The sequence below is a fragment of the Carlito syrichta genome, unplaced genomic scaffold (genome assembly GCF_000164805.1).
Source record: "Carlito syrichta isolate Samal-C Ts95f unplaced genomic scaffold, Tarsius_syrichta-2.0.1 Scaffold303074, whole genome shotgun sequence".
Classification (NCBI taxonomy): Eukaryota; Metazoa; Chordata; class Mammalia; order Primates; family Tarsiidae; genus Carlito; species Carlito syrichta.
Genome location: NW_007247170.1, coordinates 316736 through 339717, shown reverse-complemented (window position 1 = coordinate 339717; position 22982 = coordinate 316736). Strand labels below are relative to the sequence as shown.

Here is a 22982-nt window from a genome sequence, read left to right as displayed (position 1 = left end):
CAGGCGTGCGCTACCACGCCCGGCTAATTTTTTTTATTTATTGTAGAGATGAGGTCTTGCCAAATTGCCCAGACGAGTCTTGAACCCGCGGGCTCAGGCAATCCACTCAGCCTCCCAAGGTACGGGATTACAGGCTGAGCCACCGAGCCCGGCTGCCACCTGAATTTTGAGGCAGGGCTGGGTTTCCAGCAGAGAGGAGGGAGGGGTCTCTGGAAAGGGGCCTCACCATGTTGGTGCCTTCCTCATCTGAGAGGCGCTGCTGCAAGTCAAACCACAGTGCCTGAAACAACAAAGCACAGAGTGATGCTAGAGACAGACGCCGCCTCTTCCAGGGAGGCCCCCAGGACCCACCATGATGACACAGGAGGATTTGGGCCACCAAAGAGCTCCAGGCCCTCTGTCCCCGGTGCCAGGGGTTCTGGGGTCCCTGGGCTGGTGGGAGCTCCCAGGGGTCAGGCCTTGCTGGACAGGGCTCAGCCCACCCTCTGTGCACAGTGCTGGGTCAGAGGGGACCCAGGAAGGCAGGTCTGGGAGCGACCCTAGTGAGTGGCAGAGAATCCCTCTGGCCCTGGCATCTGGGGGCCCTGGGATCAAAGGGCAGGAAGGAGGCTCTGAGCACTTGGCTGGGGGTTGGGAGGAGGTCTTGGGAGAGGCAGTGGCAGGGACTCAGGAGGCCTGAGTTCAGGTTGCTGGGTTTCTGCCACAACTGTAGGCAACAGCCCAGAGAATCTCCATCAACTTATGGCTCACCCCAGCTCCTAACACTCGACCCCTCAGAAGCTAATGGTGTGAATGGGATGATCTATTTCTTGGGCCTTCCCCGGCCCCGAGCTAAACAGTTGATGAATCCACCTTACTTCGTTTTCTGACACCTTGAGGCAGGCACTGCCCCACCGTAAGCTCCAGGACATGGAAGCCATGTCAGCTCTGTGTGTCCCCCGAGCCTAGAGCCTTTTCAGTTTTTCACAGAGGACCCTGATTCTGAAGGCGAAAAGCTGGGTGTCAGAGCGTGCATCTGAATCCGGTATCTACCTGACACACAGAATCGTGATGATTCTTCCTTGAACTTGGGCACCCCAGTGATCACCACCTCTGTGCCTATCCCTGTCCATCTTCCATGAGGACAGACGACCGTTGGCATCACACAAGAGCACATGTGAGGCAGAGGGGCTGGCTGTCACCGACAATGGTGCGGCCTGGGTGAGGCTGTGACCTGCACAGTCTCTGCCTGGAAATTCTTAATGTTTGTGACCATGGTGTGGTGACTCATGCTTGTAATCCTAACACTTTGGGAGACTGAGGCAGGAAGATTGGTTGAGCCCAGGAGTTCGAGACCAGTCTGGGCAACATAGTGAGACCTCATCTTTGTAAGAAAATAAAAATATCAGCTGAGTGTGGTAGCACATGCCTGTAATCCCAGGTACTCGAGAGGCTGAGGCAGGAGGATCGCTTAAGCCCAGGAGGTCAAGGCGGTGGAGAGCCATGATTGTGCTACTGCACTCCAGGATGGATGACAGAGTGAGACTCTGGCTCAAAATAAAAAAAAAAAAAATCTGAGCTGCAGCTAGTCCCTGTGTGGCTTCTTCTAGCCGGGAGAGCCTTGGGAGGAGGGGGAGGCATGGTGGCACCCACATCTGCCCCGTCCTCCTCCTCCTGGCCTGGCCAACAGTGGAACCTCCATCCTCCCAGCCTGGAAGAGCAGGAAGGCGGGACAGGTTGGCCCGTGGAGGGTAGGGCCCAGAGCCAGGCCTCTACTGGCTCCTGCCTTAGGCCTGAACCAATCAGAGGCCAGGAGGAGGGTCCCGCCCATCTCCAGGACGCCCAGGTGCTCCATGGTTACCAGCCAGCCCGGTTGTTAGGGCGACCAAAGCGCTAAAAATAAGCTTCAAAGAGCCTCCCTCCAGAGGGCCCCCACCGAGTTGTTATGACAACCAAGCCACAGGGTCCCTCCTGAGCTGCTCCCACAGCTGGCTTCAAAGGGTAGGAGCGACCCCACCTCGCCCTCACCCCTGCAGGGGGGAAGGCATGGCTCCCTCAGATTTCCCTGCAGGTCAGACTCGGCTTCATGAATCTCTCAGAATGAACCCCCAAACCCATCAAAGTAGTAACACCCTTTGCAAAGGTGTAAAAAAATACAGAAAAGAAGAAACGTAAAACCACCTCAATCCTGAGAGACACCTGCATCCAGGTTTATGTAGGGATACAGGCGTGGTGTAGGTGTACAGGTCTGTAACAGAATGTCTAATGATGACTGTCAACACTGGACAAGGGGGTCTGTGTTAAGCCACTAAACATGAGTTCAAGACCAGCCTGGGAAACCTAGTGAGATCTTGTCTCTACAATACATTTTAAAAGTTAGCTGGGTGTGGTGGCACACACCTGTAATCCGCAGCCTCAACCTGCAGGACTCAGGTACTCCTGCCTTCCAAGTAGCTGGGACTACAGGTGTGTGCCACCACGCCCAGCTAATTTTTAAAATTGTAGAGACGAGATCTCTCCAAGTTGTCCAGGTTGGTCTGGAACCCACGGGCTCAGGCAATCCTCTCATCTCTGCCTCCCAAAATGCTGGGATCACTGCCAGCATCCTACCCAAGCATCCTAAGGCAAACTGGGTTCTTTTCCCCACGGAACAGTTGCAGTGTGAGCACTGTCTACCAAGCCATGACGCCTTCTATGGAAACACGATTCTGTAAGGGCCATGCCACTTCATGACCTGCAGTGGTGCCATGTCACGCCTAAGGCCCCTGCTGCTGGTTGCTTCCTTGTTTCTCCCCTGATGCGCCATGGCCCTCGCACACCCTGGCGCTACCGTGTGGCCAGCACATGCTCAAGCCTCCACCTGGGAGCAAAACCACCGCTGGCACCCCAGGCCAAGGGGGTCTGTGCTAAGCCACTAAACATGAGTTCAAGACCAGCCTGGGAAACTTAGCGAGATCGCGTCTCTACAATAAATTTTAAAAGTTAGCTGGGTGTGGTGGCTGGGTGTGGGGACCCTGGTGACCCCTCCCTGCCCACATACCCCTCAGCCTGCCACCCCTCCACGCCCCTCCCCACAGACACCCCTCCTGGGCCTGAGCAGCTTCGGGGTCCTGGGCTCTGGTGCCAGGTGTGGCCTCCCCAGGTCCATGCCCCACCTGGTGATGTCTTTCCACGGCCCCCTGAGCCCTCTACAACCCGACTTCCGTCCTCAGTTCCAGGTCTCACTGCACCCTCTGGGGGGTTGGGGGGGTGAGGAGTGGAGGTGGGCGCCTGGCCGGGCTTACCTTGCTCTCCAGCCTCCCAATGAGCTCTGCCAACCGGCTGATCTGGGCTTCCAGGCCTTCCTCCTTCAGGTCCTCAGAGACTGGGGGAAAAAGAGACCCTGATGGTGGGCGGGGCCAGGCCTGTGGGGGAGGTGAGGTGTGTCCAGTGCCCCCACCCCCCATCCCTAAACATGCCTCTTGCTTCCCCAGTCCCCATCAGAGGACTCCCAGAACTCCTAGTACCCCCAGCAGGCCACTGTTTTCTCTCACCAGCCCGAAGGCCCTTCCCTTGCTCCGTGGCCATGGGCTTGTGGTTGGGGGCACAGGGGAGAGCAGGGCTTCCATGCCAGGTCTCGGCCACACCGGGTTTGCCGTGGTTCTGTCTGCAGTTTGAGCGGGGAAGACACACAGATAACGGCGGCTGCAGGGCCTGGCCACTTGAGTGGCTTCGACAAGCATTCATTTCTTTTTCTTTATTTTTAAATTTTCAATAGGCATTTATTAGGCACCAACAATAGGCTGGAACGTGCACAGAACTTGCCCTATAGAACCCTATTCCCGTGAGGCGGGCCCTGTGGTCTTCGTTTTCACAGAGGAGGAAACAGGGCCCACAAGGCAGGTGACTCAGGCCCTGTTCCCGAGAGATCACAGGGTAGGGCTGACTCACAGATCTCCAGGTACCTGCCGAGCCTCCTCCACCTCACCAGAAGCCAGCTTGGTATCCGTGCATCCGTGCCCTCTGGGGTGGGAAATGGGGTTTTCTAGACCCAACCCACCCCACACAAAGGGAGCCCTAAGAGACATTGAGATTGGGACACAGCAGGACAGATAACTGTGATCTCGGCCTCAGGCCCAGTCTCATGGTCTGTTCCCCCACCCCCACCACCGCCTGCCCCGTGCACGCGATGAGCACACACCCCTGTGAGCCTGGACAGGCGCAACCAGCCAGAGAGCCGCATGCACACTGCTCACCCAGCATTGTGCACACAGTAAGGACTCGATAAATGCTCGGTGAACGATCAGACCTGCATGTGCAAAGGGATGCTGGTACATTCACCACAGACATACAAATCCACGTAGATGCGCACATACACACACACACAGCGCCCTGTGCACCTCCAGCCTGTCTCTGGGCACTGCTGCCATGGTGCCTTCTGGAATCTGTCTCCTGTGAACCCAACTCTATCACCAAGGCCCCCTCCTGTGCCAGGGGAGTAAACTGCAGTCCCCCTCGGGAGGGGAGAGGCTGGCGGAGTCTTTGCAGTGTCAATCATGGTGTTTCTGAGAATCTGCAGCAAATTAGATGTGTCCCTTGGACCATGAAGTGTGGCTCACAGGGGGCATGGGTTGTGGGTCAGAACCAGCAGCCTGTGCCTGGAATGCGACATCCTGGGAGGCCACCACGGGCTGGGAGACAGGATGGCCCTCGGGGACCCACAGCCTGGAGCCGCAATAGCCGAGATCGAGCAGGGTGAGGGGCGAAAACAGAGCAGCCTCATCTCCCCATCACGTCACGACATGCCGCCCCCTCCACCAACGCCTCAGAGCGAGGTCCCCATGCGGGGGCGGGCAGATGTCATCACCACCACGTGATGGAGCTGGCACCATCCAGGGAGTCAGCTGTGAAGACTGCACAGCGATACTATCTGCTCCATGGCAGGGTCACCTCAGGAAGTTTTTCATCGAGATAGTGACAGAAGGCAGGGCGTGGTGGCTCATGCTCATCCCAGCACTTTGGGAGGCTGAGGTGAGAGGACTGCCTGAGCCCACGGGTTCGAGACCAGCCTGGGCAACTTGGCGAGACCTGAGGCTGTGGTGGCTGTGAGCATACCACTGCACTCCAGCCTGGGCAACAGAGCGAGTCTCCGACTCAAAAAAAAAAAAGTGACAGAAAACAAAGGAATTCCAAGTGTCAGCTTCCAGAGTGGTGGCTGTGAACTCTGGGGACCCTGCGAGTCACAAGACTGACCACAGACGCAGAGTCTTGGGCTCCGCCTCCCCCAGGAGTCTACCTCTGGGTGTGACTGGGGACCCAGAGGGCCGCACCCCAGGGAATGTGGCTGCAGGCACCCAGTGCACTCACTTGGGGAACAGTGCCATCACGGAGTGACCCTCACCATGGTGCATGACTGGGACCAGCTCCTCACCTGCGACAACACACACGTTCAGACCCTCCCCAACACCCTGGTCCTGCTGTGCCTCCCTGTCTAGGAAACTCAAGGTTGTACCAAGAAACTCAAGGCTCTGCAGAGTCCGGGCACAGTCACCCGGCTGTCGCTCTGGTCAGTTTGTATTTTCTTGATTTCCTTTGCACGGGGCACATCAGCAGATCTGGGAAGAACTGAGCAAAGGGGGTTTATCTCCGCTTGGGACAGCAGATGGGAGGGTGTGTGGCCCCCAGGGGACCAGCACTGCTGAGTCGGAAGGAAAGAACTGCTCCCCTCAAAACTCCAGGGTGCCATCTTGACACAGCACCCACCACCCAGGAGGGCCCCCGATGCTCTTCCACAGTTCCAAGGACACAAACAAAACGTCGCAGGACACCACATAACACCGAGAAAACATGTTTCTGCTTCTCTTGCAATCCTCCTGAGAAGGCCTTAGGCTGGTACCACCCTGTCTTTGATGCCTCTCAGATCTCCCAGTCTCTCTTTAACGAAGAGGGAGCAGGTCTTGGGACCAAGCCGGCTGTGGGAAACAGCAGGTGCTTATTCCTACGGTTCCTTCGTTCACCACGTGAGACACTTACTCTCCAGTTACATGCGGTTTCCCACACTTAGTTCCAGTTTTTAAAAGTGGGCCAAACAGTAGACTAGTTACACATAAACATGTGGTATGGGGGGTGGCAAGATGGATGAGACGGAGGATTTAGGTTGATAAACGTCCCCATCTTATGGCTGGAGAAATAGAGGCACAGAGAGGGCAGCACCTTGCCCAAGGTTACCCAGCTCTCGGGGACACAAGCAAGAACACAGTGCCCCCTGGGGTGGGACGCACCGGATCTGGCTGGTCTGCTCCTCAATGGCCTCCACGGCACTCTCCACGGAGCTCAGCAGCGACTGGATCTGGTTGGCCGTCTCCTTCAGGAGAAAGCGGGTCACGAACTGGTCCACGTTGCTCCCAGCCTCGTACACCTGCGGAGGGAGGGGTGCTGAGGGGCTGCCAAGGAACAGGGGGCGGTGAGGTCAGTGAATGTGCAGTGCAGAGGGAAGTGGCCCCCGCAGCCAGTGGCGGGCTGTGGATTCGGAGACTGCGTCCAGGCCCTGGCTTCACTGCTTCCTAGCACTGTGGCCTCCCTGAGTGTAATGGGTCACTGTAGTATCTCCGTGCGACAACATACATGTTCAGACCCTCCCCAACACCCTGGCCCTGCTGTGCCATCCATCACTCTGCTTGGGAATTAATCAGCAACAATCGCCCAATGGGAAACGCGGTAGAGAGACAGACCGAGACATGGCAGTGGGGGAAGGGCGTGGCCGGGGGGGGTGCAGAGGTGGGTGTTCTGTGCCACCACCAGCCCTGGCCACAGGGACAGACCCTGACAGAGACAAGCGTGCAGTGAGAAATATGTGCAGCCTGGGAAACTCGAGGCTGTGCCAAGAAACATAAGGGCACAGTGAGGGTTAAGTGACAACAAGTATACAAAACGCTCAGCACAGTGCCTGTCACGCAGCAGATAATAAAACAGTAGGTGCCGTGACTGAGACGGTGATGACGGTTATAGTGATGATGGTGGTGGCGATGGTGGTGATGGTGATGGTGGTGCTAGCGATGGCAATGGCGGTGGCGATGGTGATGGCGGTGAAGTGATGGATGGGAGATGGTGATGATGGGGGAGATGGAGATGGTGGTGGTGGGGGGGGTGGCGCTGATAGTGGTGGTGGTGATGGCAGTGGTGGCGATGGTGTTGGCGATGGTAGCGGTAGTGGTGGCGGTGGCGATGATGGTGCTGGTGATGATTATGGTGGTGGCGGTGGTGATGGCAGTGGTGGTAATGGTGGTGTCAGTGGTGACGGTAGCAGCGGTCACGGTGATGGTGGTGACAGTGATGATGGTGGCAGTGGTGGCGCTGGTAGTGTTCTTGCTGTTGCTGTGACAGGGATAAAGTCTCAGGGAAGAAGAACCCACAACTTCCTCTCCCTCCTTCCTCCTCCAAGGAGGACTCTCTGAACCCTGGGTCTTCCTGCTGCTCCTTGGGGAAATGACAGGACACAACACCAAGCCTCCCTGAGAGGAGGAGACTGGCCAGGCGCTCAGAAGGAGAGGACGGGAGGGGAGTCTCAGGGGACCAGAGAGGGAGACATGAGGAGGGGACTCTGGGAACAAGATGAAAAGCAGGGCATTCTGCAAGCTCTGCTCTGTGGCGTGGGACAGAATTTCCGCTTGTCATGAGACATCAGCAAAAACCTTTCCGAAGCTTTCGAACCCAAGCGGGGAGTCTCTGGGTTCAAAAGGCTCAGGCCGAAGGGAGGAGACTCCGCTCATCCTTGTGGCTCCAGGAAGAGAGGGTGAGGTGCCACTGTGTCGGAATCCTGGGTCTCCCGCCTCCTCCACCAATACCCCGCCCTCCCCGCCACCTGCCCCGGGCACCTTGGAATTCTGCCCATCCCTGGCAAGGCAAGGGAAAACGGGATCTCAAGGAAAGCAAATTAAGCCATCCATCACTCTGTCTGGGAATTAATCAGCAACAATCGCCCAATGGGAAATATGGTAGAGAGAGAATGAGACATGGCAGTGGGGGAAGGGCGTGGGCGGGGAGGGCGGCGCAGAGGTGGGTGTTCTGTGCCACCGCCAGCCCTGGCCACGGGACAGACCCTGACAGAGACAAGTGTGCAGCGAGAAATATGTCAGGTCCTGGCAGCCTGATGTGTTGCAAGGATCGATGGTTCTTCCCAGCAGGCGCTGAAACCACACATGACCCGCGGTCGGTGGGCACCGGGCAAGTGAGTGGCTAGAAATGTACATGAAGACATAAGGTGGCAAAAAACAAACACCAGCAGGAAGGCTGCTCGGAGCCATCAAGCAGAAAAGCGAGCTGTGTTAACAGCGCCTGACCAGGGAGCAACAGGTGCTACTGGTTGGCTGAATTTCAAGGAAGACAAGCTATTTCCAAGGGTGTGGACATGAAGCTTTTCCAAGTTTCCCCCCACCACAATCCATGCTCAGCCAAGAGACCAGCCTCAGAGCCCAGAGGGAAGGACCTGAGCTGGACATTCTGCATCCAGTGGACAAGTTCCTCATCTGCAGAGCCAGAGGGAGATATTCTGAAATCTGCCCAGTTTTGGAATGTTACCAGCTGACCACCTTTCCTGCAAAGAATGCTTTAAGAATTCATCCTAAGCTGGGCGCGGTGGCTCATGCCTGTAATCCCAGCACTTTGGGAGGTAGAGATGAGAGGATTGCCTGAGTCCAGGGGTTCAAGACCAGCCTGGGCAACTTGGCGAGACCTCGTCTCTAAAATAAATCAAAAAATTAGCTGGGCTTGGCAGTGCATGCCTATAGCTCCAGCTACTTAAAAGGCTGAGGCGGAAGAATCGCCTGAGCCCAGAAGGTCGAGGATATGGTGGCTGTGAGCAGCGAGCCACTGCACTCCAGCCTGGGTGAAAGAGTGAGACTCCAACTCAAAAAAAAAGAAAAGAATTCATCCTAAATAATCAAGGCTTGAACTCACAGAAAGAATTCTTTTTTTTTTTTTTTTTTTGAGTTGGAGTCTCACTCTGTTGCCCAGACTGGAGTGCAGTGGCCGCTTCCGGCCACCACAGACTCGACCTGCTGGGCTCCGGCAATCCTTCCACCTCAGCCTTCCGAGTAGCCGGAATTACAGGCATGCGCTACCACGCCCGGCTGATTTTTTGATTTATTGTAGAGATGAGGTCTCACTGCCCAGGCAGGTCTCGAACCCGCGGGCTCAGGCAATCCACTCACCTCAGCCTCCCAAAGGTGTGGGATTACAGGCTGAGCTACCGAGCCCCGCAAAAGAATTCTTGAATAGGGACGTTTTGAAAAGGAGTGAGGATCACTTAGAATAAGCATTAAGGTTACAGAGTAAAAATGGTAACCTCTAGTAGTTTAATTTCAACAATGCTAGATCTAGTCAATAAAGTATAGGAAATATTGCCAAAAATCTTAATAATGTATGTTATTCCCAAAGGGAATAGGATGTGTTTTTTATTAGCTAAGTATAAAAATAGGATTAAGAATACTAGTTACACACACACACACACACACACACACACACACACACACACACACACACATAAAGGGGGCACCAAAAAATGTATACACATTTTAAGAGCTGTTATCTATGTATTAGTTTTCAAAGTTGAATTGAATTACGATAGCAATGTATAGTATGATGTTGACTCAACCGTGCGTCTGCCATTTTCCTTGACTGTCCTGCCTGCTGCATGGTGATGCTAGCATTCATTTGATTAACACCATCTTTTGAGTGAATGCCATATTTGAAATGTGTACATGGTTATATATATATGTATATATATATATATATACATATATATATACACACACACACACACACACTTTTTTTTTTGAGAATCTTACTCTGTCTCCCAGGCTGGAGTGTGGTGGCTCCATCCTAGCCCACTACAGACTCGAACTCCTGGGCTCAAGTAATCCTCCTGCCTCAGCCTCCCAAGAACTACAGTGAGCCACTGTGCCTGGCTAATCGTGTATTTATGAAGTCACTAGATGCAATGAAAACGAGGGTTTTTACCTCCCAAATCCTAATCAACGACATAAACAGAGCAGACCATCAAGAAGTAAAATGCCAAATAGATTTTTTTGAAGAGCAAAAATAAATAAATAAATAGGAAGAAGAAAACATCATCTCAACCGTCAGACCAGATAAAACAATCCTGTCAAGAAAGAAGGCCACCTAAATTCCCCTGTGTAAACACACATCAAAGCCCCAGATTTGATTAAACAAGATCCAGCCAGAAGCACACTGAAACCAGCACAGCACAAAGGATTGACGAAGAGAAGCCTACGCATAGGGCCTGTAACCACGTCTGATCAAATGAGCAGGACAAGCTGCAATATCGCTATCAAGCCAGAATTTAAGCGAGAAAGTGTTACGTGAGAGAAGGGAGGGAGGATGTGACAAAGGCATCCCTCTGAACAAGGACATGGCATGATTAGATCTTTATGCCCGGTGGCCGGGCTCAGTGGCTCAGCCTGTAATCCCAGAGCTTTGGGAGGCCGAGATGAGCGGACTGCCTGAGTCTGCGGGTTCGAGACCCGCCTGGGCAACTTGGTGAGACCTCATCTCCACAATAAATCAAAAATTAGCCGGGCGTGGTAGCGCACACCTGTAGTTCCAGCTCCTTGGAAGGCTGAGGAGGAAGGATCGCCGGAGCCCAGCAGGTCGAGGCTGTGGTGGCCGGGAGCGGCCACTGCCCTCCAGTCTGGGCGATGAAGTGAGACTCCAACTCAAAAAAAAAAAAAATGGTGTAGATCTTTATGCCCAGGGAGAGGATATTGCTGTAAACCCAGGTATGGGGCTCCCGTGGATACAGCCAGGTATTAGAAAGCCATTTGGCTACGTATCAAGAGCCTTACACTGCTCATATTCCTCATCTCAGTAAGTCCCCAATTCCGATCATCTATCCTTAAGAAACAGCATGAAATATAGACAAATATCCCAGGGTATTAAGTACAGTATTATTCATAACAGCAAAAACTTGGAAACGACCTAATATTCCCAACAACAGAGGAAAAAAAAGTACATTTAAATAAGAATAAGTACATATATTTATAGAGTGGGAATTAGAAGTAATTTGACATTTTTCTTATACCTATCTCTACTCCCTAATTGTTACATGTGAGATATGTACCATTTATATAAAAAATACTATATCAAGCCGGGCGTGGTGGCTCATGCCTGAAATTCCAGCACTTTGGGAAGTGGAGGCGAGAGGATTGCCTGAGCCCAGGGGTTCAAGACCAGCCCGGGTAAGGTGGCAAGACCTCGTCTCTACAATAAATCAAAAAATTAGCCGGGTGTGGTGGCACGCACCAGTGGTTCCAGCTACTTGGAAGGCTGAAGTGGAAGGATTACCTGAGCCCAGCAGGTTGAGGCTGTGGTGGCTGTGAGTGTACCACCGCAGTCCAGTCTGGGTGACAGAGTGAGACTCTGACTCCAAAAAACAACAACAACAACAAAATGCTACAACAAAAGTCTGCATGCATGACACAACATGGCAAAAATATAGAAAGGAAAAACATTAGAATACAAAGATTAAAATGAGAGAATACAATTTAGCATGAGAAATGAGCTTACCATGGTCCCAAAGGACAGATAATTTGGATAATAATAAATAAGATTGCGAGGAGCACTGCCAGAAAAATACTGAGTCTTTGAAATGGACATAAAAGATTCTTGGTTTCTTGTCCAGTAAGCTTCTTGGATCTAAGTCTTTTCAAATCTTGTAGCTACTTTTTAGTTTTTTAAAATTTTTGTACAGATGGAGTCTTACTTTGTTGCCCAGGCTGGTCTTGAATTCCTGGCCTCAAGTAATCCTCTCACCTCTGCCTCCCAAAGTGCTGAGATTACAGGCATGAGCAGATTACGCTCATGCCACCCCACTCAGCCTGGAGCTACTTTTAAAAACTCTGTAGGATGTAGGAAATTTAGAATAATATAAATAATTATCTTCTGCAGAAAAGCATACACATTTTGTCTGGCAGAATGCAAATTGATCATTGCCCAGTAGATAAAGCAACTGGCTTTGCATTTACTTACAAATTTATCTCAGAATTCCTAGTTGTCTGTACATATGTGCACATGTTCTTTGAATTCTCCTTTGAGCCAGTTATAACATTTTACTGGTTCTCACATTTATTAATGAGTTAAGGAAAACATTAATTGGCCGGGCGCTGTGGTTCACGCCTGTAATTCCAACAATTTGGGAGGCCGAGGTGAGAGGATTGCCTGAGCCCATGGGTTTGAGACCAGCCTGGGCAACTTGGTGAAACCTCATCTCTACAATAAATCAAGAAAAACTAGCCAGGCCTGGTGGCACACGCTTGTAGTTTAAGTCACTTGGAAGGCTGAGGCAGAAGGATCGCCTGAGCCCAGCAAGTCAGGGCTGTGGTGGCCATGAGCGTGCCACTGCCCTCCAGCCTAGGTGACAGAGTGAGACTCCGACTCAAAAAAAAAAAAAAAAACAAGAAAAGGAAACTGGCCTGGTATGGTGGCTCAAACTGAGGTGGGAGGGTCCCGTGAGCCCAGGAGTTCAAGATTAGCCTGGGCAACATAGTAAGACCTAGTCTCTACAAACAGAAAAATAGCCAGGCATAGTGCCGTGTATCCATAGTCCCAGCTACTTGGGAAGCTGAGGTGGGAGGATCACTTGAGCCCATGAGGTTGAGGCTGCAAAGTTATGATTATTCCACTGCACTCTAGCCTGGGTGACAGAGCCAGATCCTGTCTCTTAAACAAAATATTTGTAGAAGGACGGGCACCGTGGCTTACACCTATAATCCCAGCAATTTGGGAGGTGGAGGTGAGAGGATAGCCTGAGCCCAGGGCTTCAAGACTAGCCTGGGCAATATGGCAAGGCCTCGTCTCTACAATAAACTTATTAAAAATTAGCCAGTCATGGTAGCGTGCACCTGTGCTTCCAGCTACTTGGAAGGCTGAGGCAAAAGGATCGCCTGAGCCTAGCAGGTTGAGACTGTGGTTACTGTGAGCGTGCCACTGTACTCCAGCCTGGGCAACAGAGTGAGACTCTAACTCGAAAAACAAAACAAAACAAAAAAGGTAAGTATTCCATTTTAGACATAAGAAAGAACAGCAACAACCACAAACCAAGGTAACAGGAGAAAGGAACTAATAATGATGGAAACTAAAAATAAATGAGAAACCATCAAGAAATTTACATAAGCATGCCAGGAGCTGGTTCTCAGGAACAGTTAATTAAACAGACAGAGCTCTGCAGAGAGAAGGTTTTAAAATAGGAGAAAATAGAATACAACTTAAAGTAAGGCCTGAGCTATAACAGCAAATATTTTATTGAACTTAATCTGTATTAAATGCCTATTTTGTGTCAAACAATGTTTTAGATTTTTAAACTAATTACAGGCTGAGTGCACTGCCTCACACCTGTACACTGAGTTTATCCAGGACAGTTTTGTCTAAAAATACACTAAAATGGGCACAAAAAGTAAAAAACCTGGCTAAAACAAGGGTTGACCTTAAAATAACTATGAAAATAGTCACCTCCCCTTTTTACCAGCTTAACCCAAGAGTTATGGATAAATTGTTACTATTTGTTTTTTTTTTTTTTTTTTTTGAGTTGTGGTCTCAAGCTGTTGCCCAGGCTGGAGTGCAGTAGCTCCATCCCAGCTCACCATAGACTCAAACAATCCTCTCACTTCGGCCTCCCCAGGAGATGGGACTACAGGCATGTGCCACCACATCTGGCTCATTTTTTGATTTTTTTTTTAGCCATAAGGTCTTGCTGTGTTACTCAGTCTGGTCTTGAACTCCTGGGCTCAAGCAATCCTTCTGCCTCAGCCTCCCAAAGTGCCGAGATTACACGTGTGAGCCACTGTGCCTTGCCTATTTATATTTTTTAATAGACAAATGTGACTGGGCATGGTGGCTCATGGCTGTGATCCTGGCACCTTGAGAGGCCGAGGTGAGAGAACTGCTTGAGTCCAGGAGCTGGAGATCAGTCTGGGTAACACAACGAGAACTCATCTCTACAAAAAACAAAAATGAAAACAAAAACTTAGCCAGGTGTGGTGCATGTCCCTTTAGTCCCAGCTACTTGAGAGGCTGACGGGGGAGGATTGTTTGTGCCCAGCAGGTTGAGGCTGTGGTGAGCTGTGATCATGCATCTGCATTCTAGCCTGAGTGACAATGAGACCTTGCCTCAAAAAAAAAAAAAAAGAAAAAGAAAAAGAAAAATGATTCTATGTTGGAGCCGCTGAATCACACTCAGAAATATTCAAAATCACTTCACAAATCATCCCCAAACTATCATCCAATTTCAATTCCTGATGGAGACAGAGATAAAACACTCAGCTCACAACAAGGATTCAGCAGTGTGATAAAAAAAATAATGGACCAATTAGGGTTTTATTGCAGGAAGCCAAGGATTGTTCAATATGACAAACCCTAAAAATAGAATCCACCCCATCAATAGCTCAGGAAAAAAAAATCCGATCATTTAAAAATACCAAAAGCTATCTAAAAAAATTCACTACCCCCTCCCAAGACAACATTGAACAAAGTGAACGCAGATATTTCTCCAACACGCTCAGGATTCTAAAATAAGAGACTGGCATTAATATTATAATTAGCAAAGAGATACTAAGGAGACGCACTTGAAAATCAGGAACAAGATAAGCATGCCCGGCCCAGGCCTAATCATGGTGCTTTAGGGTTTGAGAAAAATGCACCAGGATGTGCGCACATGTCGGAAGTGCACAGATGGCCATGTCAGCTCATCGCCAGCGCTACGGCCGCATCACCACCCAGGCCAGCGTCAGCTCAGAGCAACGCACACAGGGAAAGTGCGTAAGATACCTGCCAACGAGCTGCACTGCTGCAAGTAGGAACCAGTCAGAAAACACCAAGAAGAAGAAATGCCAAAAGCATCACTCCAATGAGTTACCATCTCCACCACTAAAACCAACCCAGGACCGCCTGTGACATCACATGTGTGCGACTTTTTTTTTTTTTTTAAAGTTACGGTCTCACTCTGTTGCCCAGGTTAGAGTGCAGTGGTATACTCACAGCCACCGCAGCCTCGACCTGCTGGGCTCAGGTGATCCTTCTGCCTCAGCCTTCCAAGTAGCTGGAAATACAGGTGTGCACCACCACGCCCAGCTAATTTTTTGATTTATTGTAGAGATGAGGTCTCGCCATGTTGCCTAGGCTGGTCTCAATCCCCTGGGCTCAGGCAATCCTCTCGCCTTGGCCTCTCAAAGTGCTGGGATTACAGATGTGAGCCACCGTGCCCGGCCTGTGTACGACTTCTGAAAGCAAAACCTCTAAGCTGGTCCAAGTATATCGTAGCCATGAAGATCCTCTCCTTGGTGGAGAACAATGTCCCGTTCCTGGAAAGTCTGACCCAAGACCAAAAAACAACCACGATAGCATCAATGCCTTGCAACATTGCTAGGAAGTGGCCCCATTCCAAGGTGAGAAAACGGAGGCTCGGGAGGTGGTTTCAATTGTACAGGGTTACCCATGGCACATGGTGGCCTCTCCCAGGCTGCCAGGAGCGAAGCTGGGGTCGACACCCTTGTCTGGGATCTCTCCACTCTCTTTTCTCATCCGCTGCCCACCTGGATACTTAGGATATTAAATGACAGTCTATAAAGATGAACAATTGCAGGGAGTCGGTCTTAGGAGGCATTAAAACACACTCTAAAACAGCAAGACTCAAAACAGTGTGACATGGACAGAAATGGAGATGTGGGTGCATGGAGGCTCAGGATAAGACCAAGCTGTTTTTGGATAGATAGCAAGAAAGGGTTTCTTGAAAACGCGGCAGGCACTCACCAAGGAGCATTTGAAAACCATATGAAATTGGTTTCAACCCACGCCTGGGCATACAATAGGAGCCTGATGATAAAAGCTAGCAGTTGTTGGGCAGAGTGTGGTGGCTCACGCCTGTGATCTTTAGAAGGCCAAGGCAGGAGGGTCGCTGGAGGCCAAGAGTTTGACACCAGTGTGGGCAACACAGTGAGACCCCATCTCTACAATACCAAAAATAAACAAACAAAAACAACCCCCTAGCAGTCTTAAGAATTCTGTAAGATGAATGCTCCCATTTCAGTTGGAGAAACTGAGGCTCTGAAAGGGACATGACTGGCTTGGTTCTTTAGCCAAGTCTAGTTGCCCTTATCACTTGGGCTCCTGACCTCCACCTGCAGACTGGCCGGCCTTTTCTGAGCTCGGGAGTGGGTGGATGGCAGCCTCCAGGGTACCTGTGTGCCCCTCCCTGCTGCCCACTCTCAGCTCTTTCCCTGTGGACCTGGGTCAGTGTGTCCAAGTGGCTGCCCCCTGGGTGGGCCTGGAGTCCTAGGCTGCACTCTACACCTCGTGCCAGGTCCCTGACTCAGTTTCCCCTCTCAGTTCAGCTAGCGGCTGTGGCTACCTGGCTGCGCCTCTGCTGAGTCCCCCCTTTTGAGCCTTTCCTGGAGCGATGAAATGGGAAGTTAACACTGGCTCCCTGCAGGGTTGCTAGGAGGATCACACGAGACACTGAGCATCTAGCCCCAAGTACGGGCATGTAGGTCCTCGGGACACTTCAGCGGATGATCTTCTCTGTGGACACTGAGGAGGAACATTCCCTGCTGGCCCTGCTGAAGCTGCCAGCCCAGTGGGGCTGCTGACTGTGGGAAGGGAGGCCCAGGGAGGGCCTTCTGAGGCCCATGGGGCTGTAGTGGGGCTGGCGGGAGGGCCCAGGGACGTCCCCCAGCTCCCAGCCCACAGCCTGACTCTATCTCCCTGCCCTCTCGCCCCTCCAGGACATTGACGCAGATGAGGTGGTGACAGGTCTCCCAGGGCCTGGTGTCTTGCTGCCACCCTTTCCAGGACTCCAGCCTAGGACCAGGTCTGACTCTGGGAAAGGGCCTCCCGTCCCCACCAGACACTGACCGGACTGGGCCATTCACCAAGTCATTCTACTCACTTCATAGTTTATCTCAGCTCCTTCAAGGAGGCCCAAGCAAAGCTCACCTCTTGAGCCAGGCCCATGGCACCTGTCATCGCAAACCCGGGCACCCTTGGGTGAGGACAGCTGGGGATACCTGGAGCCAAACCCGAACTCAGGCCCTGGACCCTGGGAACATGCCAACCCACTGACCTTCTTGGTGTAGCCCATAGCCTTCAGGACAGAGTGATTCAGGGTCTCCAGGGAGGCCAGGACGTCCTCATAGTCCCCCATGTGGTCCACAAAGTAATCTGAGGAGGAAAAGGGCTGGGGGTCACAGGGGGTCACAGGGGACTCTGCCCCTCCCGCCTGTGTGTCCTGGGGCCTCACCCCTCCTCGGGCCCTTCTCCCTGTACCCTATCGTGGTACCCCCATCTTGGTTGCTGCATAGCCAGGCACCTACCACACAGCTCCTTGGTGTCCACGTGGCTGGGGGTGGGGAAGGGGAGGGAGAGGGAGAGAGGGAGGGGGAAAGAGAGAGAGAGCGCGGGAGGAATGGAAGGAGGGGTAGAGAGAGGGGGAGAGGGAGATAGACAGTCAGTCAGTAGGCCAATGACGCCCCCCAACCCCAAAGAACCGAGCAGGGATCCTGTCGGTCTGACTCACCCCTTCATCATGAATAGATGAGGTAGAGGGTAGGGCTAGGCCAGGACTGGGAAAAGGATGGAGGGCATGGCTATTAAGGGCTGTCACCAAAACTCTCACGGACCTGCTGCGCCAGCCCCAGGCACCCCTGCCTGCTGGGCCCCGAGCCCTGGACCCTAGCCCTGTGGCATGGAGAGGGGGCCCGTCCTTTCTGGGGGGAATGCCCCCCATGACAGGGATGGCACACACACAAGCCTTGGGATTTTGGTGCTGTGCTGGAGGAACTGGGCCCCTCTAGGGACCTTCCCCTTTTGGGGACCAGTCCCTCGGATGGGGGGCGGCCTAGAACAGGGGGCTCGGTGAAACCCAGGTGCACTCAGATGTGTCTGGACAGGAGACGTCCATGGCCAAATGGACCTGGGCTCAGAGGCCCTGCCCGCTCCGGCTGGGAGGTTCCTTCAACCCATGTTGCAGGTTCAGAGTTCTCACAAAGGCTTGGAGAAAGTAACTCTGTAATTTTGCCCAAACTAACATTTCACAAATCTTTCTGATTCGCTGTTTTGTAAATTGTTTTGGACAGAAAGCCTACTGAGCATCCCAAGGGCTTGTGTTTTGGCTCACCCATTGGAAATGCTGGAGAGAGAAACCTAAATGAAGGTCTTGTGATTTCCTACCTTCCATAATCGTGGTCCCACCCTGGACGCACCCACTCACACGCCTGCCCATGGTTAACCATGGTTAACTGCTTAAGCCAGCTCCTCCTCCTCTCTCCCCATCCACCCCTGCTGGCCAGGACACAAAAGGCACTAACAGAGAATGCATACATCAATGGGCCCCTGCCTGGCCCCTTCAAAGCTCCCCAGGAGGCTTCAGGAACAGCTCAGAAACCTCCATCTGGCTCCAGAGACAAAGCCCCCATGCAGGCGTCTGCAGCTGAAGCCATCTCTTTAAAGTGGCCTTTCCTAGACAAAGGCACCTTCCCAACCCCCGCCATCGGGTCTCCATACTACACCTCTGAGGTCTCTCTCAGCCCCAGTCTCTGGTCCAGGACGCCATTGCCCAGGGTCCCTTGCTAACTGGCTTGGTGGTAGCCTCTTGTCCAGACTGTCTCTAGCCAGTCCCGGGAGACTCCATCTTATCGAATTCGCCCCAAGCAGCTCCCCAGAAGCTCTGGTCTTCATCACCCAGGTGGGCCAAGGAAGGTAACCGGGGGTTCTGATCGTTCCTGAAGGTGGGGCTGAGGAGGTGCTCAAGCCTTGCCCCCCTCCCGGGATATCCCAAAGAAAGGGCAAGAGTGGGAGTGAGGTTGCAGGAGGGTCAGGGTTAAGTCTGACTAGAATGTGCACTCCACACTTGATTTAGAGACGGTTGGAGCCAGAGTTCTGGTTGATTCTGACATGCAGGTTAGGGTGGCCAATGAGTTGGAGAAAAGCTTTCATCAGGTATGGGGGTAGAAGTGGTACTAAGGTAAGTGTTTGGATCCATTTTTGGTTCTAGCTTGGTTTCACATAGTGGGGGGTCGGTATTAAGGGGAGGCTGAATGTCAAGATCAGGACTGGGAGGAGGCACAGGCCCTGGGGAGGGGTTGGAACTGGGGGACTGAGCAGCAGTTGCTGCCAACCTCCCATTTTCATGACTTGGCACACAATGGGCAAAATTGGGAGAGCCTCCGTAGTTAGCCACGTGAGCTCAGAAAACACCAACTTGTGACTGTAGCCAATGCAATATCAATCCGTCTGCTCCCCAGACCACACTGGGCACTGGCGGCCGAGTGAATCTGACGTCTGGGTGAGCAACCTTGGGGATTTTCAGCTTTCCAGCCCCTTACAAGGGACAGGAAATGGAGACCAGAAGGGAAGACGCCCCCCTCCCCAATCCACCCAGCCCCCTGCTCTGGCGACCTGGACCCAGGCTCACTTGGTATTGTCAGAATCAATAGTGTGAAAGAGAGCCTCCAGTTCTTTCTCATTGAGGACACCGTCTGCAAAGAAGAGCTGGAACTCCTCCAGGGACAGTTTTCCATCGTCTGCAAGGGAAGGAGGAGGGAGATCGGCTGGTGTCTGCAGAGATAAGACCACAAGGCCGGTGCCGGCACGGCTCCGAATCCAGGCAATTCCCCAATCAGCAGATCAACTCGCGCTCAGATAATCCCTGTCCACCCAGCTAATTCCCAGACTGACAGATAAACTCCACTTCAGGTAATCCCTGTCCGCCCAGCTAATTCCCAAATTAACCAATCAACTCTGGTTCATGGAGAATCACTGACTCATCTCGCTAATTCCCAAACAACAGATCCATGCCTATTTACGGATAATCCCCAAACCAACGACGACACAATAGCTAGTTTAGACTCACCATGTACCAGACATTTTCCGTGCATTCAAAAAATATAGTGCATCTGCCCCCTGCCAGGCAATCATCTCTCCGTTTACAATTTACACAACCACCTGGAAGAAGGCACGACTTAAGCTCGTGCAGTGAGAGTAACTTTGAATGTAAAACACTCGTAAGAGGCAGATCCCAAGCCAGGCAGCTGGATGATGAACCATCAGTCTAGTTGCTTCTCATGCCCAGACGTCTCCCGACGTCTCCATCTCTGTCCCCAGCACCAGCACCTAAGCTCTGATTGGGGGTGAGGAAACAGCGCTCTTGGCTCTAACCTGTCTGCATGGCAAACTCCAGACCCTTCCTTGAGGCTGTCTGCCAATGGCTGGCAGGAAGTTGTCACTGTTACCTCCTAGATGCCACACCACGAGGGAAGGAGGTGCCTGGCCTGGCCTCAGTACTGCTTGGCTCGGGGAGCGGGTGGGACCCCCAGCTGATGTACACCACCTGTCTCACCCAATTTCTTCCCTCAGCTTCATGCTTCTCTTTGTCACCTGCAGTTGCTCTGGGCACCAGGATCTGCTAGAGACACTTCTGGCCCCTCCAGGAAGGTCTTATGGGTTTGGGCAACCGAGGGAGGTGGCTCGAGCAGAAAGCCCGTGACTCCAGGAGACGAGACGCAGTCCCCAAGCTGCCACCCTCAGCCCCTCCCACCCGGACAGACCTGCTGAGCAAACCCCACAAGCTGACCCTCTCACCTGCCCTGAACAGATCTAAGCCTTGCCAAGGACGTGAGACATTACGATCCTTAGGGGGAACCACGTGCAGGGCAGTGGAGGCCGCAGAGGAAGGGGAGCCCAGACACAGCCGGGCCCCCAGCCTCCACATAGATTCTTTCCATGACTTCAAGAGAGTCTTCAGTCAAAGCTGGGGGCGTAGGACGGGGACTCCTGTGAGTCCACATGGCATTTTCCACTGGATTAGCAAGAGAGGCCCCTTTGAGGGGGGATGGAGACCAGCATCAGGGTCCATGGATGGGGGGAAGTGGCATGTGCCTGGGCTTTGAAGCTGTCCACTTCCTCAGCCTTGTGCAGGATGCAACCTGCCCACCCAGACGTGGCAGAACTATGTGGGCTCAGAGCGAAAGTCGCTCTAACATTAAAGGCTCGAGTGCTTCTGTCTTTGCTCCCGGCAGCTCTGAGAGCACAAGCACAGGCTCAGGAGACGGGATCCTCAGCCTCTGTCATGGTTTCACCCCACCTGCTTTCTCTTTGGCCCAGTCAGGCATAGAGTCTCAGAGGCTGGGAGAGAGAATATGAGCATGTGTGTGCATGGGGGACCAGGGCCAATATCCCACTGTGCCACCAGCATCCTAGCTCAAGCTTTGATGTCACAGAGGGAGAAGGAATTTCTAACTTTCAAACACAAGACCAGCACCACTCCCCGCAAACAACCCCACAGACACATACATGCGAGACTCCAAAACCAACGATGAAAAGCCCACGAGACCAGCTGTGAGACATGTGAACTCCGAGTTGTGGCTCTCTGCACTCTGTGACTGAGGACAGTCTCCAAGTGTCTTTGGCAAGACTGAAGCCAATACCCGGGAATCGCGGTGTGGAATCGTAGCATACACGTGGGGTGCTTCCCATATGCTCCTTAGTCCTCGTAACATTAATGGCACAAGGAGGACATCACTCCCATTTCAGAGAGTGGTAAACGGAGGCATGGAGCCATCAGGGGACTGGCCCATGCCCCAAAGCTGGAGCTTGAACTTGGACTATCTGGGCCTGAAGCCCAGGGGCAGGATGTTATGGTCAGATGTCCCTTCCACACAGAACGTGGGCACGGTTCCTACCCCTTTGTGAGGGGCAGTCGCCACAGGCATGGCAGGGAGAGTCGAAGCCCCGACCCCAGCCTCCCTCTGAATACCTTGTCTCCTTGAGCCTGTCCAGGCACCTTGGGTCCCCCTGCACCCAGGGAGGACAGGCAGACAGAGAACTGCCGAGTGCTGTCACAAAACTCTCTGGTGACATTTACTCCGAACGTCCAACCACAGGCTAATGAGCCCCTATCAGTTAACAAGGAGGAACATGGCCTGCATGGGCCTCTGGGCCAATTAGACACGCCAGGCGGGCCTGGTACCCCCACTTCTGCCAGAGACTCGAGCTGGCCGTTTGCAGGTGTCTTTGCTAATTAGCACCGGCTTGGTCTGTCTCAGTGACCTTTCGAATGTCAAGAGCCTTGCCAGTGCCTGCATCCCTGGAGGGAGGCCCTTCTGGTTATGTCCCAGTCTGGGGCAGGCCCCTCAAGCGAACCTTCTCCTGGAGACCTGAGGACCAGCACCCATGTCAGTCAGGCAAGTCCCTGTCATGGGAGCCACTCTGATGGGCCAGCTTCGGCCTCTGGCTCCTGTCACCTCCGAGGCCCACTCCATGTCTCCTATGGCCTGGTGAGACTGAATCCCACCTCCCTCCCCTGGGCATCCTGTCCTGTGGACCCTCGGGCAGGGCCACCCCCAGCCTGTGTCAAACGTTTACATGCGCCTATTCATATGTGCATCCAAACCTGCACCTCCTGCACACCTGTCCACGTCCACACCCCCACCTCCTGCACACCTGTCCTCACGTCTATACCTGCCTCCCCACACACCTGTTCTAACATCCATACCAGCTGCCACCAGATGTCACCTCCCCACTGGGCACAGGGGAAATCAGACACCTGTACACCTGTCCTCACATCCACACCTGCCTCCCGCATACCTGTCCTCACGTCCATACCCACCTCCCCACACACCTGTCCTTACACCTCTACCCACATCTCCCCACACACCTGTTCTCATATCTACACCTGTGCCTCCCCTCACCTGTCCTCATGTCCACACCCACCTCCCTGCACACCTGTCCTCAAATCCACACCCATACCTCCCGTAGCCTGTTCTCATATCTATACCTGCGCCTTCCCACACACCTGTCCTCACATCCACACCCATGTCTCCTGCACAGCTGTCCTCCCACCCCCGTTTGTGTCCCCCACACACCTGTTCTCATATCTACATGTGCACCTCCCACACACCTTTCCTTACATCCACACCCACACCCCCTGCACACCTGTTCTTTTTTTTTTTTTTTTTTTTTGT

General features: G+C 52.8%; 1 protein-coding gene across 1 annotated transcript in view; it reads right to left on the bottom strand.

Annotated features, from left to right (window-relative positions):
• The window catches only part of NECAB2 (N-terminal EF-hand calcium binding protein 2), a 32672-nt gene that overhangs the window by 6517 nt on the left and 3173 nt on the right, over window positions 1-22982 (bottom strand). Inside the window, exons 3-9 of the mRNA XM_008057621.2 lie at window positions 19436-19544; window positions 17337-17362; window positions 17087-17184; window positions 6240-6376; window positions 3513-3625; window positions 3264-3343; window positions 227-280 (exon numbers count right to left, since the gene is read on the bottom strand). Of these exons, the coding sequence (XP_008055812.2) occupies window positions 227-280; window positions 3264-3343; window positions 3513-3625; window positions 6240-6376; window positions 17087-17184; window positions 17337-17362; window positions 19436-19544 (617 nt within the window). The remainder of the gene's footprint in view (window positions 1-226; window positions 281-3263; window positions 3344-3512; window positions 3626-6239; window positions 6377-17086; window positions 17185-17336; window positions 17363-19435; window positions 19545-22982) is intronic.